The sequence below is a fragment of the Rhipicephalus microplus genome, chromosome 1 (genome assembly GCF_043290135.1).
Source record: "Rhipicephalus microplus isolate Deutch F79 chromosome 1, USDA_Rmic, whole genome shotgun sequence".
In the NCBI taxonomy this organism is placed as follows: Eukaryota; Metazoa; Arthropoda; class Arachnida; order Ixodida; family Ixodidae; genus Rhipicephalus; species Rhipicephalus microplus.
This window is the reverse complement of record NC_134700.1, coordinates 159,335,331-159,354,812: the sequence shown is the minus strand read 5'-3', so window position 1 is coordinate 159,354,812 and position 19,482 is coordinate 159,335,331. Positions and strand designations below refer to the sequence as shown.

Sequence of the window (19,482 nt, the reverse complement as noted above, 5' to 3'; positions counted from 1 at the left end):
GGGAAGCGCCCGTGCCGTCAAGCTTTTTGCAGTGTGGACTGGAAGAGAACAATGACGGGTAAGGGACTTCCGGAAGTTTGAATAAAAAAAGAAAAATACTATACAAAAACGCGGGCGTAGCTCATCGAAATCAGAACTGGTGGCCCTTGGCCTCCGAAATGGCCCGCCGCGCGCCAGTAGGCAATCGCGGAAGCCTACATTAGCGCTTTTAATGGGGGGGGGGGGGGGATAATGAGGGGCGCGGAAATATATTTGCCCTGGGCGCCGTCCTATCTAGTTACGCCACTGTAGGGAGGATGCACTTGTGTTGGTATCAGTCGCAGCTATTGTAGCTCTTGGCTCTACCACGGCCTCTGAATGAAAAACAAGGTGCAGCCTACTGCGTTGCGTCGCTGTCGATGGGCAAACGTGTCTTGGCAGAGCTGACAGTTTTGGCCGCTTTTTTGGGGGAGGGCGCTGACCCTCCAGCCGTCGAAGCGAATGGCACTTCCTATTTCAATGTGGTTGCGTGAGGATTGGTGCGTGTCTGTGTGCTTTTATGCATGCTTTCTCGTGCTTAATATGTGTGCTATCATGTGTGGGGGCAGTCTGCCTCATGTTTCCTGTGATCGAGTGCAATTCTTTGGTGCACGCGTGTGTGGCAGATTGTTTTTTAGGGGTGTGACGCGGGAAGCTGTTGTGTACTGCTGAGATGCTTGAACACGAAGATGCTACATTGAAGCACAACATATTCTCCTGCGATCTACAGCTTCAAAAAGCGTATTGGGATGTGTATTTTTCGTAACAGAGCACTTATTTTTGTCACAAATGAGCGCCGCCGCCTCTAGACAACAGCATCGAATCGCCCTGCCAAATGTTCCCTGTGCACGCAACGTGTGCTTTCGCGGTGCGTTACGGTGGGCCGATACGTCAGCCCTTGGAATCTGCCCCCCCCCCCCCCCTGATTGCCTCCCCATGAACGGAATCGGTTACCCTTTTCATTTCAGTTGAGTCAAATTGGCAGCATTCATGGAGAGTATGGAGGCCTATTACTCTACAAATTATTGGCCCTCCTAGGGCACATTGTTCACATATGTGGTGTTATAGGTACTCCTAATAAAGAATCAGAACCGAACCTGTGATATGCCGCTACGAAACGAGTTATTTACAGCGTACTTTGCCGCGTAGAAATGCGTATGAAAGCGTTTCTCCTGGTAGAAGCGGTGGGGCCAGAGCGAACGCGAGGTAAACTAAGCCCGTCCCGCTGCTTCGGCGGCACATAGCAGGCCGCACTTTGTTTCTTTATTTAGCGGCCATGGCTCTACTCCATATTTCGTCATTGTACAGAAGTAATCGCTGTGCTGCGCACAACACTGTTCAGCAGGCATGGTCCTAGCGAGACAGCAGTAACATTTAACACCCCGACACCAATCAGGCCGCGGTGGAAGTTAAAGGTTGACAACAGCCGTTGCTCAAACAAGTGTACGTTTAGTGCATTGTGTTGCACACTTTCGCTACGGAATATTCCATGATAATATGAGCTAAAAGATACATATCATGTCAGGTAAGACTATTTATATGTGTAGAGGATGATGCCTAAACGAGAGAAGACTATTCATTTGAAAACAATGAGATGCCATTTTCTAAATTTCCGATCGTCCTCTCTTTTAATACTGACACTTAAAGTAGTACTGGACCAGTAATCTGTTACTCTTTCGGGAGTAGGATTCGAACAACTTTTGGATAAAACCCCTTGGCTCAAGTGCAGCAATACTACATCGTTGACGTTCTAGTTCAATTTTTTTCTTCTTGCGGTGTCAAGAATCATACAACCAGAACTGGTAGCATTTCTAGTTTAGGGTGCTACTTGGACTGCTTGCTTTTAATTTAACTGGTTATGGCTTCCAGCTGGCACCAGCTGCTTCCAGTTTAACTGGTCATGGTTCTCATAGGTGGCCAGTTAGTTGTAACTGACATTAGCTGCCAACTGGTACCAGGCATGACTAGAATTAACTGGGACCAGTTTAGTTGCAACTGCTACCAGCTGCTAACTGGAACTAGTTGCAACTGAAATCACCTACAACCTGTTAGTTCCCAACAGGGAGTAGTTGATCCCAGTTTACACCGGTTAAAACCAGTTGGATTCCGAATCGCACATTTTTTTCCTGAGATTAGAGAGTCTTTTCATCAATTTCATATTGACTAATCATGATGGCTTGGTTACCGTGGTGTCATGCTGCCAACCACCTCATTCTAGGTTCACCCGACAAGGCAGCATTTGTTTTAAATTTTTGTGCGCATGTTAACTACACAGATGCCAATAATAATCATTAGCTAGCCACGCAGTATATTTCATTGATGAGCGCTGATGTGACCTGTCTCGTCCTCTGCATGCAGGTAGCGCTCTACAAGCAACCAAACTTTGAGGCTGGAGGCAACCTGCTGCAAGGAATGTATGTGCCTCGAGGTTCAGTGTGGGAGCGGGAGTACGATCCAGTGCACGTCCTGCTGCGTGCTGTGCATCGCAAGGACTATCAGGCATCCATGGACCGATACACGCACTTGTGAGTGGGCATTTCCCACTTGTTTATAAAGTTCAGTGGTATCAGTGCATGTGGCAATCAATTATGTTATGTGCTTTGAGCTTGTGAAAATAGTGAGCTTTATGTTCTAATCAAATTCAAGTAGTATAGGTCACATATTGTAAGAAAAAATGGGCGTACTGTTGACAAGGGATAATTCAGACTTCACAGGGAACATAATTAAGTCTGAGTTATCAAATTGTCCAAAAAAATGAATGCATAAAAAAAGTGCATTTATTGACACCTCAGTGACCTGGTGCCCGGAGAAAGCTGTCAGTGCATTGGTGCATGCACTTCTGCTTACGTGCAACCAAGTCCGCCTGCATTTCTGCCAGTGTGGTATGCTTGCTCTAAAATGACGAAAAAAACATCGAGGGCTCAAGACAGGTCCTCATACGTTGGCTCCAAAGGACACGATGGGTCGTCATCATCAGAGTCGAAATCACTGCTTCACGGTTTCAGAACCTTCTCAATTATGTTGTCGCTTAATTCCGCACACGATGATACAGCACTGTCAATGTTTGCAAAGTCTTCAAACGTAACTGCGTCAGGGGGGGAAATCGGCACCCTGCAGCCTCGCAGGTTGTCAGTACCGTATGCAGTTGAGCTCGTTGCGCTGGGCAGCAGGTCCGTGTTCAGCTGCAGCGTCGGGTTCACTACAGAACATGAACCCAGCGTGCCGGAAACAGTTCCTGATCATGCCTGCTGACACTGCCTTCCAGGCATCAGTAGATGGGCTCACGGCTGACATCAAGTCGACACTGTATTTCATCTGGCTCTCTAAGCACAACAACATGTGCCGCAGCATGCGTCAACGATGGAGCACCTTCTAATTCTTGATTTAAATGGCACCAACAGTGCCATTTAATGCAGATATTTTGGGGCAGTAGAGCGCATAATAAAGAAAATCTTGACACAAAGTCGAACACGTGCAGAATTCAGCAGAATGCAGTAGTGCAGACCCATATGACAGAATGGCAGCAATAGGAGTACAGTGCCACAACACCGTGGGGATACTGGAACCGTAATATAAGATGTTCGTGATGTCGATACGACCTTCCACAGTTGAGAAGGGCCTCCAAAATCAGCACTTTTTATTATAACGCTGTGAGGCAGTTGTAGTAAAGCCTCACAAATCACCGATTTGCTTTCGTTTTTCATTTCTGAGGCCATACTTTGTATGCTATGGCTTTCAGAGGAAATAATGACTATTGATTCGGCATGCATAGTCCGGGTTATCAACTGCAGATCTGGCAGCTGTCCGAAATATTGGTTGTTTTTACACATTACTTCTCTGGGGTCATCAGTGGAGGTGTACGACTGTCCGAATCACCGAGCATGTTCAAATTGTCGGTGATTATTTATCTGTAGGTGACTGTATTTGTAGTGAATTTTACACTTTATTCAAATTCCCCCGCTGCGGTGGTCCAGTGACTAAGGTACTCAGCTGCTGACCCGCAGGTCACTGGATCGAATCCCGGCTGCAGCGGCTGCATTTCCGATCGAGGCGGTAATGTTGTAGGCCCGTGTGCTCAGATTTGGATGCACGTTAAAAAACCCCAGGTGGTCGAAATTTCCGGAGCCCTCGAATACGGCGTCTTTCATAATCATATGGTGGTTTTGGGACGTTAAACCCCACATATCAATTAATTAATCAAATTCAAATAGTGTATACCATACACAGTCGATTCTCACTGATTCGAAGACTCTTAATTAGAACTTTCGGTTAATTCAAACTCATGCTGCGATCCCGTCAAAGCTATGTGTATTCCAATTGGCGAAAACGCCCTGTAATTCGCATGCGCAAGCACTTGCAACGGTCAATTCGAACACACCGCGCTCCAAAAATGCCCTCAGCACTACGCTCGATCTCGCGGCGGCACTTCAGACATCTCAACGCTCCGCGCGAAGGAAAAGAGAAGGAAAGAAAAGGCCGCGGTGGAATGTTTGCTCTCTCTCAAATGCCAATCTGCAATGCGCCTGTGCCACGCTTCTCCCTTTTTCGTCCCTGCCACATAACGGTCCTTCTTCTTTCAACGCCGCGCGCGAAAAGAGAAAAAAAAGAAAGTTGGCACAGAGTGTTAGCTCTCTCTGACAGGCCGGTGCCACGCTTCCCCCTTTCCCGTCCCTGTCACGTAGACCCTTCTCCTTTCAACGCCGTGCACGAAGACAGCAAAAGAAAAAAAAAACTGCAGTGGAGTGTTAGTTGTCTCTCAAATGCCGATCTGCTTCTCTCCGCGTGGAGACGCTTCTCCTTTCTCGTCATGTGCTGGCCATGCTGCAGCTGCGGCACAGAGGGTAGTTGCTGAGATGCAGTCGTTGTTGTCCCCGTTTTTAGAGGGTGTCGGTGCTGGACATTGCCGTGCGCAACTTCTCTTGCCATGAGAATGCAGAAGCTGAAGTAGAAATGCTTTGCAAGCCGCGTGCGAAATTGACTCGCTGCAAGGCAAACATGTGCAGACGTGCATAACTGATTACTTCAATTAATGACGGATGTCCTGTGATTTGTGTATAAATGTAAGTCTTCTGAAACTTCCCCCTAGTGTGTTAGCTCAATGAGCATGCACCACTGAATGGTGAGCCCTCCGTTCATTTTCGCTAATTCTAAGAAATTTTCGGGCCCCTTCCAGTTCGAATGATTGAGATTCGACTGTATTATAAGAAAAATTGGCATATTTGTATTTGTCATAACCTAACTAACCTGTACAATATTTTAAAAATTGAAACAAGCCCCGTGCAAATGCCTCTTTTACTCTTTTTTCTCTTCTTTTTTCTCTCCCCTCCTCCCCCGAAGGGAAGGGGAAACTAGTTTGAATAGTGACAGGATTAGACTTCCAGATAATGCAAGGGATAACCTGTAAAATGTTACATTTTAAAATTTGCTATGCTTAGAGCATGTAAGCTGGTAAAAGAAGCTTTTAAACTTGGTGAATCGATGCGACGGTAGTAGGTTCATTCAACATTGGTGTGAAACTTTGTGGCAGTGTGGATTTCTCCTGGATAGGTGTTTTCACGGCTTAACATTCCTTCACTGCACTGAAGTTACTTCTACAGAAGGTGTACATCTACTCGTTCATTTCGAGTACTTCGGAATTTTCAATAATAAAAAAAAAATTCGAATCAAATTGACTCAAACACTGGAATATTTGAAGAATATGGATATCCACTCAAGCCTAACTTTCTTGCATTGGGTGATGATAATTGATCTAAACAGGCTAACGATTTAATTAAGTTGTTCAGTTTTTATCGCATGGTCATATTGGAGCAGGAACATTAGCGATTTGCTTTCCATATTGTGCAGCTTTTAGACCAACTGTGATTGAGCTCAAGTTTTGAAGCGACACTTGTTCAACTTGTGAAGATCGAGCTTGTTTAATGTTGCTTGTGACACTAAGTGAGCAACTTATGACATTAAGCTTGCTTAGTTTTATAAGTGACTTGCTTAGTCACATTCATTATTGCATGGTTGGATATCGGTTGTTTGTATATAACTGCAAAGCTCAGATAGAGGGACTGTCGCTCTAAAATTTTTTTCTGAAGTTCATCATGATGCTGCATTCCATGAAAGCCCATGGTGCCGGTGCACATTTTGTTTTTACCCAATGCTTCCCCAGCTCCTTCACTCTGGGCCACCCAGTATAATCCACCCCCGGTGCAGTTGGGGATTCTTGCCTTCAAGGAGATACTCGATACAAAAAATACACACAAGACAAAGATGTTGCTGTGAGGTTTCATTATTTTTGTTCAATTTTACATCTTCCATGATAGGTTTTGTGCTGCCTTTTATATTGCATAGAATAGTGAAAGTTGCGCATTTGCCTCGATGTTGATTGCATTTATGGCACTCCTATGGGGCGACCTTAATACGAATGGGCAGTTATAGATTTAAATGCAGTTTTCTTATGCGTAACCCCCTCCTTGTCTCATCACTAGGTGCTGGTGTTGCTGGTCAGTGAAGATATTGTGGCAGTCAAAGTGAAGTGGCTTTGTTTGTCTCGCAGCATGCGCCAGAATGGTCGGCTCAAGGGAAGTGCCACGCCCTGGCCCCCATTCCGGCTGCCTCGCAATGTGCACCCGGAGCTGGTGGACCCCCGCAAATTGCTGCAGTGCAAGACTATGCAGGCTGCTCTGTTCATCATCCTGTACAAGGTCAGCCTGCCATAGGTGGCCTCTCGGGCTGTCGTTTTTTATTTTTTCTTCCACTCTTGCTTATCATACCATATTTACTACTCGGACCTAACGTGCACCCAATAGGGGCGCACAATGTTTGAATAGATAATTCTTGGTGAGTTCGCATGCAATGTTAGCAAAAAAAGCTTCACAGTTTAAGGGAAAATACTCCCCGTAAAAAAAATTTTCATTTTTTATGAGGAGCTTTTGTTGCCTAGGGCAATGAAATTTTTACCATTTGCAGTTGATATACGATTTTCTGAACCGTCAAGGGACTGCAAAGACGTCCAAAAAACGGGCAGTCCAGAAAAACGAATAAAGCAAGAACGCACTTTTTTTAATAGGTATTTTTCGCTGATGGAGAGGGTCACCGCAGGAGTACAAGATTCTCATTGCAATTTAGTAAATAATTGAGCTGTATAATTAAAAAAAAGGCAATGAAAGAATCTGATGTAGCCAGTACTACCTCACGTGTAAGCACATAGGTGCCAAAAAAAAAGTCGCTTATTTTTGTTTGCATGGTGTTCCACTTGTCTCCGCAACAATTTCCGCCTTAATTTCCACTAATGTTAGGCTGTCGCTGTACAACCATGACAGTGTCAGGGCTCGTGTCAACTCCGAGGTCATTGGCTGTAGGCACTGCCTCATTGATCTCGGGGTCGTAGGCGTTGGAATCCTCCGTAACTTGATGAATAATTTTGTCGTTGATGAATTCGGCACACATCTCAAGGTCCTCGTCAGTGTCTGTGAGGTCCTCAAGAGTTATCTCGGCTGGAATTGAAACACCGGCAGCGTGCAGATCATTGAAGGCAACATCTGCGGGTGGAAGTTTGTCGCACATGCTGTCCACTCTGGGCGAGACAGCCGTCTCGGCGTCCAGTAAGAAGCTCGTTTGAAGAAAACAATTACGGAGCATCTGTTGCATAACCGCCTTCCTTTTGTCTGCAAACATGCTGATGGCAGACCACAGGTCCAAAGTATAGCTTTTCCCGCTGTCGGAGTTCACACTGTACAGCACCATGCGGCTGTGACCACAGGTTTGACTAAGCTACGGCTACGGCTGGCAACAAATTGGCACCATGTGCTGTTTTGGGGGTACAGCAGCCGCGGTGCCTTGTGTTCGAGAATATAAAAACAACTAAAATGGCGTCGTCGATAGTGATTTTGAGTCTGCTTTTAGCAGTGAAATGTCTGAAAAATCGGACGGTGAAAGCTATGAACGTCCGGAATTTGGGACCTTTTAATACGTTGACTCCATGAAAAACTTGACAGTGTCACAGATGAGTCTGGGAAATCAGGCATGTCCTGAATTTCGGGTGTTCGAGAAATCGAACGTCGTCTGTACTTAGGTTTTCAAGCTGATTTCAAATATGTAATAGAGTTTTGTATGAAGTTTCAGTTTTTGTTTTGTACCATGACAATGTGTAAAATGCAGCTCCTTCTAGACACCCCTTTTCTACTACTACACTTTTATGTTTATGAGCCATTGGCGGTTGTAGCGGAGCCTGAAAGGCAGCTTTGCTGCAATGTAGGTGTGTTGAAGTGAGTAAGGGGGCTGTTTGGGCAAGTTGGTAAATGTTATCTTATGACAGTGCACACACATGAACACAAAAGAATTATGAAGAAACTGATTACACGAGCACTCATGTTTTTTCCTTATTAGTTTGTGTTCGTATGGGGTGAGGCGTATTGAAAACAAGACGGAGCCATTGCCAGTTAGACATTGACTGTGTTTGTCTTTGGGAAAACAGTTTGAATAATAAAATTCTGATGCATATTAAATCAAATAGTGTACAGTTAAATCTGGATATAACGAAATTGATAAATTCCAGGAAAAATTTGTTATAAAGAGGATTTCGTTATGTGGAGGTGCGGTACGAAAATTCGTAAAGTAAACGCGCAATTTAACTCTTTCCTTACCGTCCCATAGAGCATCGATCACTATGGATCGATGGTTTTAAAAGCCCCGCCAAAAACAAAAATGCGCGCTCGCGGACATTTAGCGCCATCTGGCCGGAAATATAAGAACTACTGTACACTACTTCTTTTTTTGTTTCGCTCTATCGGCGGGAGCTCCCGCGCAAAAAAAAAAACAGACAACGGAGGAGGTAGCGTCGTGTTTCGCAACATGGCTCCGAAAGCGCATCGCCCGCCGCTGAAGAAGAAACTTCGGAAACTTGATTCCGCTGCCTCTACTGCTCATGATCTTGATTTGAGCTGTAGCGAGGACTCTGAAGAAGAAGTTGGATCATCAGATTTCGACTCTGACAGCGATGATTCATCTCCACAGCCCGGACCTTCCACCCGTGTGTCAAAGTAAGCGTAGGTTCGGATGTCGATGTTGTTTTTATAACGTGAGCGTGTTTTGTAAGTGACGACACTTGTTTACGTTTTCTTACTAGGGTGTCAACTACCTATGGAGGCGATATTCTGCCGAATGCAGCATGCAGAGTCAAGTTCTTACCCAAACGAACACCTGGCGTACATCTGGATGTGACGCGCCGGAGCGAGACGCGAAGTTTTATTCGCGCACTGGACATGTTTATGATGTTTTTCACTGCTGAATTGGTCTCAACTATCTGTCAGTACACGAACAAGTACGCTTGGATGAAAATTTTCGAAAAACCCAGCTACTCAGAAGCAGACGGCTCTTGGCTTGAGGTCACGCCGCCGGAGATGTTGCGGTTCATTGCACTCCTCATTTACATGGGTATCGTGCAAGTGCCACGCCTTCATATGTACTGGAACACTGGGTCAATATACGGTGGTCTCCTTCCAGCGCAAATCATGAGTAGGAAGCGTTTCTTTTCTCTCCTCGCTTTCTTGCACGTCTCTGATCCGGAGGATGAGAGTACTGCATCAGCCGGAAAACTGCGGAAGGTGTGGCCACTGCTTCAACATATCAATGAGGTGTCAGCACGATTTTACCAGCCACGGGAAGCCATTGCAGTAGATGAAAGGATGGTGAAATCGAAAGCAAGATCGGGAATTAGGCAATATATTCGTGATAAGGTGACGAAGTGGGGTTACAAATTGTGGGTTTTAGCTGAATCTGAAACAGGGTACACTTTACAGTTCTTTGTCTACACAGGTAAGAGGGAGACACCAGGACCACATGGGCTGGCTTTTGATGTTGTCAGTAAACTTTGTGAAAAATACTTGGAACAAGGGTACAAAATTTACATGGACAATTTTTATACCTCAAAGCACCTATTCGAACATCTCCTGCAATGCAAAACGCTGGCATGTGGAACGACAAGAAAAGATCGCCGAGGCTTCCCTGGCGATCTGAAAGAAACAAAATGGGAAAGGAAGGCTGAGCGGGGGGACATTCGGTGGGTCAGGGACGGAAACATCTTGTTTCTCCAGTGGAAAGACCGCAAGGCAGTAAATCTAATGAGTACAATTCACACAACGAATGAACACGTATCGGCAAAAAGACGTCAAAAAGTGGGAAACCGATGGACTGAGAGAACAATACGGAAGCCCTTGTTAGTACATGACTACAATGCAGGCATGTTGGGGGTAGACAAATCTGACCAGGTAATTGGAACATACAATGTTCTTCGGAAATGCGTACGATGGTGGAAAACACTGTTCTTCCATTGTATCGACATAGCCTGCGTAAATACCTTCATTCTTTTTCAAGAGCATCGCAAACAGCATCCCGACATTCCTGAGCTAAATTTGAGTTCCCGATTCGATCAGCTTTCTTTCCGAGAGATGCTCATCCAGGAAATTTTGAACCTAAATGATCAACCTGTCAGAGTTTCTTATCTGCCACCCGACTGGATTCGGCACAAGCCGGAAAAAGTTGACAGCCGAAGAAACTGCAAGTTGTGCTACGAGAACACTAAAAAGGAAGTCAAAACAAATGTTTTTTGCAGCACCTGTGTAGCACATCTCTGCTTTACCACCACCCGCAACTGCTTCTCCAAGTGGCACATGCGTCATGGGCGCTAAGATGAGAGCTTGCTAAAAATATACTTTTGATCGGAGAATGTTCGAATTTGGAAATATTACTCCTGATATTACAAGCTACAATTTGTATATTTCAGTTTTGTTTTAATCTGATTGCTGTAATGTATAACAGCAATTTTATATCTTCTCTTGTAAACTTTCTTCAGTTTTCCTCAAATTTCAGAAATAAATTATGAAGCAATATGAGGTTGTTTACTTTGAATTTTATTGCATTATAAAAACACGTGAATGGGCTACATTTTCATATAGAATAACCCATTGTACGCACAACAGTTTCTGATAAAAAAAATATCATGTAGACACAGATTGAAAAGGCCAGTTTTCTACGGTAAGGAAAGAGTTAAGCAAAAGGGGGACTGAAGGCAGAGCTAACCCGGAACACTTATTTTACAGTAAAAAACTGCAATATTATTGCGATACCAATTATATGGACACTATCGGTGGGTTTTTGCTGTCGCTGCCATGTTCCATAACAAGTCCAAATTGATAACATGCCCGCGCATGGTAACTTTCACGAGCGGGTAAAAGTAAAAGCACGCGAGCGCTTCTGAAACAGAGATCGAATCAGTTGGCCCATTCCTAGTGCCTGGAAAGTGCATAAGATACCATCTCCCGCATGTTAGAACTGCTGTCGAATGCTGAAAAAGAAAGTAAACTACCCGTCTTGAACGACCATGAAACAACGCGAGTGGGGGGGGGGGGAGTTGCTCGAGTAACAGTAATGAACTTGGATTTGAAAAAGGGTGGTCGCGATTGATAGCATGCTTGCTATCTCGACAAGTAAATCAAAGCGCTTTCAAGGCGAAGAGACTGTGGGGTGCACGCAGTGAAACACAGACACCGCGGAAAACTATTTGGTAAAGCGCCCTCCATATGCAATGCAACCCCACATATGTGATAATAAATAAAAGCGTGGCACTGCCAACGTGCAAAAGTAGTTGTTTTTTTTTTTAGTATTGAGTGTGGGGGGAAGGGGGCACCCCGCACATGTGCCCGCGGCAGCGAGAACGGCGGCAACGCCAGTTCGTAGGGTGTATGCCCGCCTGCCCACCTTGCGCTCACACACTCAGCGCTCGCTCTCACCTGGTACGTCCTGTGCGCTGCCACCGCTTCGCGCTTTGTCGGGTCGGTGGCGGGGCAGCCGCGGAAGATACACGCTTTAACCAAAATGCTAAAATGTGGAGCGAAATTCCTAGATCTGTGGGGAAAATTTATTACACAGTCAAATCTCATTAATTCGAACGCGCTTAATTCAAACTTCCCGTTCATTCAAACTCAGGATGAGGTCCCGTCAAAGCTGTGTGTATTTCAATGGGTGAAAATGCTCAGTAATTTGAATGGGCAAGCACTTGCGACGCTTAATTCGAACATATCGCACTCCGAAAATGCTCTCAGCACCCTGCCCAATCCTGCGGCGGCACCTAGGACACCTCAACGCTGCGCGCGAAGGAAATGAAAAGGAAAAAAAGGCTGCGGTCGAATGCTTGCTCTCTCTCAAATGCCAATCGGCAACGCGCCTGTGTCACGCTTCTACTTTTTTCGTCCCGGCCATGTAAATACGCTTCTCCTTCCAACACCGTGTGCGATGAGAGAGAGAGAAAAAAAAAAAGAAAGCTGTCGCTGGGTTGAATTAATGTGTGGTTGAAGGAAAGGAAAAAGGCACTAACTTCTGCTGCCCTTGCCTCTTGCGGGAGCTCGGCTCTGCGCCCTGAGGGGGCGGGCGGGGTCTCTCACACGTCGGTGCCACGCTTCCCCATTCCCGTCTCTGCCACATAATCCTTCTCCTTTCAACGAAGTGCACGAAGCGAGCCAAGAAAAAAAAAAAAGCTGCCATGGAGTGTTGGTTTTCTCTCAAATGCCAATCTGCTTCTCTCCGCGTCGAGACGCTCTTTCTTTTTCGTCACGTGCTGGCCATGCTGTGGCTGCGTAGCACTACGCAATTGTTGTTGTCGTTGTCTTTAGAAAGTGTCGGTGCTAAACATTTTCACGCGCAACTTCTCTTGCCAGGAGAATGCTGAAGCCGAAGTAGAAAGGCTTTGCAAGCTGCATGCGAAATTGATTGACTCGCTGCAAGGCAAACGTGCGCAGGCGCACATCACCGATTACGTCAATTAAAGGGCCACTCACCATGCCCCATACCGAATTTTAGTTAGGCAGTGGAAGTTGTTGGGTGTCCGATGAGGAACGTTTTGCCACAAACATTTTTCGAATCGGTTCATTACGAGCGCAGAAAACAGGTTTTTTGAAGTGGCGCGAAACGAGGGTGAGAGGAGGCGAGCTCGAAACCCTTGCTGCTCCTCCGCGTAGCCTTCACAAGCCAAATCTCTTCCTCACCTTCTCCAGCATCCGACCAAGAGGTGACGTGCACATGACGTGCCCGAACAAGCCCAGCCCCCGTGCACGCGAGCAGCATTGCTTTGTTGACCAGCGTTTATTTTGTGGTCTTCTGCCTGTTCCTGCGGGATTGTTTGGAAACGCTGGCTTAGACGCGGTAGAGTAGATGAGCACAATGAGTGCGCGAACGCGTAGGAGCGTTCCACGGCGGTCGTCTGCTCATTGCGCTGACCACGGGGACCCGAACGCATGCGAAACACCGGCAAATTCGCGCCGCATCTCGTAGCATTTCACGGGAAAAAAATGTAAGAAAAATGCGCACAATTTTTTTATTGCATCTCATTATTTATTTCAAGTTTTATTCATCTCTTAAAGCAACAAATACATAAACTACGCCTGTTGTGTTGAATAACTTTTGCCATGTTACGTGGTATACTGTTGACAACGTCAGAGCAGAGTTGTCTACGTAGAGGACCAACGTCACCGCATTGCGGTGTACGTATGGCCATTCCTACGCCCACATCATGCCCTCATTCTCTACGCCTGCGTCGGTAGATGGGAGGGGGAGCAGCTTTCATCTTGAAATTTGACCCATTTCCGCGGCGCATAGCGTTGCAAATTTTGGCAGACGTGATCATGAACACCTCATCTACGCATTGCGCTTGTTAGCTCAATATTGTCAAACCTGGTGAGTGGCCCTTTAATAACGGATGTCCTGTGATTTGTGAATAGATGTAATTCTTGTGAAGTTTTCCCCTCATGTGTTAGCTCAATGCACATGCGCCACTGCATGAAGAGCCCTCCGTTTATTTAGCTTTCATTAATTTGAACTTCTTTTAATTCGAACAAATTTTTGGGTCCCTTCGAATTCAAATTATCAATATTCGACTGTATCAAGGTGGTCTCCCGCTGTTACTCTGTAACATAGAGGTCGCAAATAGATGTGCTTCTGTGGAGCAATGGCAGTGAATTGAAAAATTTCGTTATATCGAGGAATTCATTATATGGAGGTTTGTTATAAGCAGGTTTAACTTTATACTATTAGAAAAACTTATGGAGTTTCCGATATTCGTGCACCCCTGTTGTAAAGTTTGATCAGGGAGCTTCTTAGTTCGTAGTTTCCTACGAATCCTCACACAGTGTCTTTTTTGCAGGCGCTCAAAGACCCAGAGGTTCCGGAGCAGGTTCTGGCACTTGCTGTTTACCTGCTGGAAATGGCCCTGCAGTTCCATCCGCACTCTTTGTCCCAGAAAGTGAGTGTGAAGCTAGCTTGGGCATCTGCTTTGCAGCATCCCATTGGACAATCCAGCCTTCCCTCAATGAGCATGTTCCACCAACTGCCCAATCGCAGCCATGGCTGCTGGCTTGTCCAACTTGCATGAAATTCAATGACAGAGGCGAAGAGAACAGGCTGTGAAGATCACAGGCATTGTAATAGGAATAGGCATGTGTAAAGTGTAACAGCGACGAGGGAAGCAGCGATGACGGCTCGGAATGAGAGCGGCATCGGCAAGCGCGGCATCTATATAATGCAAATAACTAGAAGCAGCACGAAAAAAGCGACAACAAAGAAACGCGCACAAGACTAGCGGCTGTATGTTTCTTGAGTAATTTGCATCATGAACCAACTGCTTTGTTTCATTTTCATGTTCAGTAAATGTTTTCCTTTTGTGAACACTTTCATTCGGCCTACATTCGTGGGTTTTTCTTTTTTCCCCGAGCTTCGACTTTTGGGGATCTGCTTAGAATCGGGGTCAGACTAGATTTGAGTAAATAAGGTACACAGTAGAAATGTGGATCTTAAATGTTTTTCGGGCTCACGTGCCATCATGTGCGACAATCAACCAAGAAAGGGAATGCACACATCGCGATGAGGCCACTGAGTCACATTGCATTCATGTGATTTCGGTGCCCTTGGCAGTTGGCCCCTCTGAAAACACTGTGTCCACGCGTCACAACCTAAAGCAAATAGCTCATAACGTACCGGTGCACTCACAAATGGTTCACAACCAATGAATTACACTGCATTTTCATCACCTGCGTGTGAGGAGGGACCGAAACTTGTTATATCGCGGCTGAAAAGTTGTCAATCTTTGTCAGAGTAAATGCAGTTTCTGGGCTTCGGCAGGGCACAGTGTTTGATATATCGGATGTTACGCTCTGCGAGAGTTCGGTATACGCGTGCAACGGTCTCATAATTTTGTATGGGAAAGTCAAGGGGAATTATCAACAATTTGGTATAGCGAATAATTCGGTGCATCCGAGTTCGATATACCCGGGATTTACTGTGATGATGCTTTAGAACTGCACTGTTGGCCTGACAGTGGCAAGGAAGACTAGACTGATGCAAATCATACAGAGGCTGCCACAGCTCAGTACTAACAAATAAATGGCTGAAATATTTATTTTTATTTATTTATTTATATATTTATTGATACTGCGATCTTTTACAAGATCATAGCAGGGGTGGTACAAAACATAAACATAAACATCAGTGGAAACAGGCAAACAAACAATCAAAAACAAATGTAATACAAACTTATGTAACTGATAGCTGCAGTGATTCTTCGAGACAAGATAATCAACAAAAAGCAAGGTACAAACATAGATAACAATCATTTCTGCAGTGACTCTTCAAATGCAGACAATGTATTTAGGGTTACAACATCGTTATGTAGACTGTTCCAATCCACGATAGTCCTCGGAAAAAAAGAATATTTGAAACAATTTGTTCGTTGCATCAATGGAGAGATAGTAAGATTGTGTCTCTGTCTTGTTCCGTAACCCGATGAAAAGTGAACGATATGTGATATGTCAACTGCATAGTGACCTTTTATTAACTGGAAAAGAAATTTTAAGCGCAATATTCGATTTTGGTCCGGAATGTTTGGAAATTTGCTTTCTAAGAGAAGTTTTATAATTGAAGTGGGGCCGTACGAGTTATAAATGAACCTAACAACCTTTTTTTGCACCCTTTCAAGTTTTTGGATATCAGTCTGAGTGAACGGGTCCCATATGACCACAGCATACTCCAGTATAGGACGGATAATGGCATTGTAAGCGAGGAGACGAATACTTGGTGTGGTTGATCTTAAAGAACGCCTTAGGAAAAAAAGTTTACGGAGAGATTTAGCTACTACAAAATCTATGTGCTTTGACCAGGATAGATTTTTTGTAATCCAGAGACAAGGTACTTGTATTGAGTTACTTCTGACAGAATTGTATTGTTGGTGGAGTACTGGAACAAAAGAGGTTCTTTTTTAAGGGTAATTCTCATAAAAACTGTTTTAGCGAAATTAACAGGCATCTGCCATTTGTCACACCACGAAATTACTTTTAGAAAGTTCCGATTTAGTTTAATTTGATCGTCAACTGAGGTGATCTTTTCATATAAGACACAGTCGTCGGCGTACAACCTAATGTGAACAGAAAGGTCAGTGACAATATCATTTATATATAACAGAAAAAAAAGAGGCCCAAGGACGGATCCTTGGGGAACGCCTGAGTTTACAGGAGCTTGTTTAGAAGATGTATTTTTTACCGTAACAAATTGACGCCTGTTTGTTAGATATGCTGTTATCCAGTCAAGGATCTTTTTGTTTTGTAGAATACAAGTTAATTTGTGAAGTAATTTAGCATGCGAAACTTTATCGAAGGCTTTTTGAAAATCCATAAATATGGCATCCGTCTGCTTCCCTTCGTTAATTGCTTGAGCAAAGTCATGCGTAATTTCCACTAATTGAGTATTCGTTGAAAAGCCCCGCCTGAACCCATGTTGAACATTTGTTGATACTTTATGAGAATTAAGGAAGGTAATTATATGTTTATGAATAATGTGTTCTAGAATTTTACATGATGTTGATATAAGGGAAATCGGTCGGTAATTCGGAATAGATGACTTGTCTCCCGCTTTGTGTAAAGGCTTAATTTTGGCGATCTTCCAGTCATCTGGCAGTTGGCCCTCATTCAACGAATGGGTATACAAAATAAACAAATAGCGAGAACACCATTCTGCGTAGCGCTTCAAGAAGGCATTTGGAATGCCATCTGGCCCGGTTGATTTTTTAACATCCAGATTCAGCAGTAAGTCTAAAATGCCATTCTCGGAAATGACTAAGTCTGGAATAGGTGGGAGCGATATTGAAAAATCAGGAAGGATGCCGTTATCACAAGTAAAAACAAACTTGAAGTGGTTGTTGAAGGTGGAACAAACTATTTCTTAATTGCATGTTCTTTGGCCGCTTATCGTGATTGAGTCAATCGAGCGAGATGTTGGCGTGATCAGCCTCCAAAATTTCTCGGGTGATGTTTTGATAAAAGTTGGAAGCGATGTTTCGTGATATCTTTCCTTGTCGCGCGCAATTTGCAGTTTTAGTTCGCCCGACAGGTTAGTTATCAGCGGTGTATAAGCAGCTTTATCATGAGATTTCGCTCTTTTGCTTTTTATTCGTTTAAGTTTTCGCTGTAAATGTAGCGTTTCTCTTGTAATCCAGGGGTTCCGGCATTCAGTCTCTTTAACGATTTTCGGTATGAAACGCTCCACGCATTCAAAGACAATATCTTTAAAAGTAAGCCACAGATCATTCACACTGCTACCCGAGTGTTTAAAATCATCGTAATGAAAATCAAGGATATCTAGAATGGATTCATCGTCAGCTCGGGAAAAATTCGGAAAGGAAGTTTTTGTACAGCAGCGGTCAACACACATATCTAAAAAGATTAGCAAAACTGCCCTGTGATCCGAAATACCACTGATAACTTCACATATTGCCGTGTTTTGGATTGAGCCACTCAAAAAAAATAAGTCCAAGATAGATTTTGAACCATTTAGTTCTCTAGTGTATTCTTTAACAACCTGCAGTAAATCGAACGAAAAAACAATATCTAGCATTTCGTGATTAGCATTGCTAGTAGAATGAGAATAAAAATTTTCCCAGTCAATATTAGGCAAGTTAAAATCTCCTGACAAGATGAGTTTGTCATGTGGCTTTATATTTTGCCGCAAGTAGGTTCTAAGCTTATCCAGAACACTATCAGAAGAGTTCGGGGGACGATAAACCGCACCTATAACATAACGAACTTTGCCTATATAGACTTTGCAAAATATGCCCTCAACTTCTAATATATCAGGCAATTGTTGCGGATGTAATGAGTTCTTGAAAAGTATCGCAACTCCTCCTCCTCTTCGGTCGCGGTCCTTGCGGAACACGTTATAGCCTTTTGGGACAAATTCGCTATCAAAAATTTCACTGCTTAACCACGTTTCAGTAAGTACGGCTACATCGGCATCGTGTGACAGTATGAGACCCTCAAGCTGGACTGATTTGTTGACAATGCTACGGCAATTTACGTTTAAGATAATGAAAGGCGATTTCGTTTTGTTATGAAGTCATTCGGAATTTCCGGAAACCTTATAACGCTTGCCTTTTTTTTCGTCCCATCTGTATATTTTCTTGTCGATGCTTAAATTATCAAAAATCATTTTGACCTTACTACCAGCTTCTCTTTCATCTGCAGAGCTCTGCCAGAGCTTTTTCCGAATTTCCCGCACTCTCTTAGAAAAATCTTCTGAGACCGAAAACGGGGTTCCTTTTAATTTTGGACACGACTTCAAAATCTTCACCTTGTCACGATAATCTAGGAGATTAATAATTATAACCGGGCGAGCTTTCTCATTCTTTTTGCCAAGTCTGTGGCACCTTTCGGTACTGCTCACCGAGATTTTAAGCTTCTCTTCGAAAATATTCGTTTTTATCTTCTCGACAAGTTCTTCGGGTGTTTCAGACGGGTCTTCATCGATACCGTACAGAATCAAGTTATTTTTTCTACTCCTATTTTCTAAATCGTCAACCTTTCCCAAAAGATACGACACGTTTTTTTTCTAGTCTCACTACAGTATCCTTTAGTGCACACATATCTGTTTTCAAAGCACTTATTGCAGACAGCTGAACTTCAAGGCCATTTAAACGCTCTGTAACTGACGTGATATCTGCCTCAAGTTTCGTTTGCTTACTCAGAATTTCATTGATAGATGCTGTCATAGCAGTTTGACCAGAAAGAAGTTTAGCCAACATTTCCTTCTCGCCGGGGCCAGGGTTTGATTCAACGTCTCCGCAAATCAACAAGTTCTTAGCAAAAGTGCACACATCGAAATGTAAATTGAGAACACACAGTGGGCACGGCAGCAGAAACAAAAAACGGTCATCGCTACGATAACATTTTCCATAAGAATAGGGACTAACCTGCAGCGTACAAAGAAATGGATTGTTGAGCATCTTGCCCGTCGTGCTGCTGCCGAGCCCACTGGAGGGGATGGCTGACGTGAGGCAATTTATACGAGCTGGTAGGACCACGTGGTAGTCCGTTCCTGAGGCAGGCGCCGGCGCAGAAGATACCGCAACCGGCATGATGAATTCCTCCGCTTCACACCGGTCGC

General features: G+C 44.3%; 1 protein-coding gene across 3 annotated transcripts in view; it reads left to right on the top strand.

The window, feature by feature from the left end:
- LOC142801708 (E3 ubiquitin-protein ligase ubr3-like) overlaps nt 1–19,482 on the top strand; it is a 145,158-nt gene that overhangs the window by 49,167 nt on the left and 76,509 nt on the right. For all 3 annotated transcript variants that reach the window (XM_075887554.1, XM_075887553.1, XM_075887555.1), the window contains exons 14-16: nt 2,377–2,543; nt 6,563–6,710; nt 14,201–14,299. In XM_075887554.1, coding sequence (XP_075743669.1) covers nt 2,377–2,543; nt 6,563–6,710; nt 14,201–14,299 — 414 coding nt within the window. The remainder of the gene's footprint in view (nt 1–2,376; nt 2,544–6,562; nt 6,711–14,200; nt 14,300–19,482) is intronic.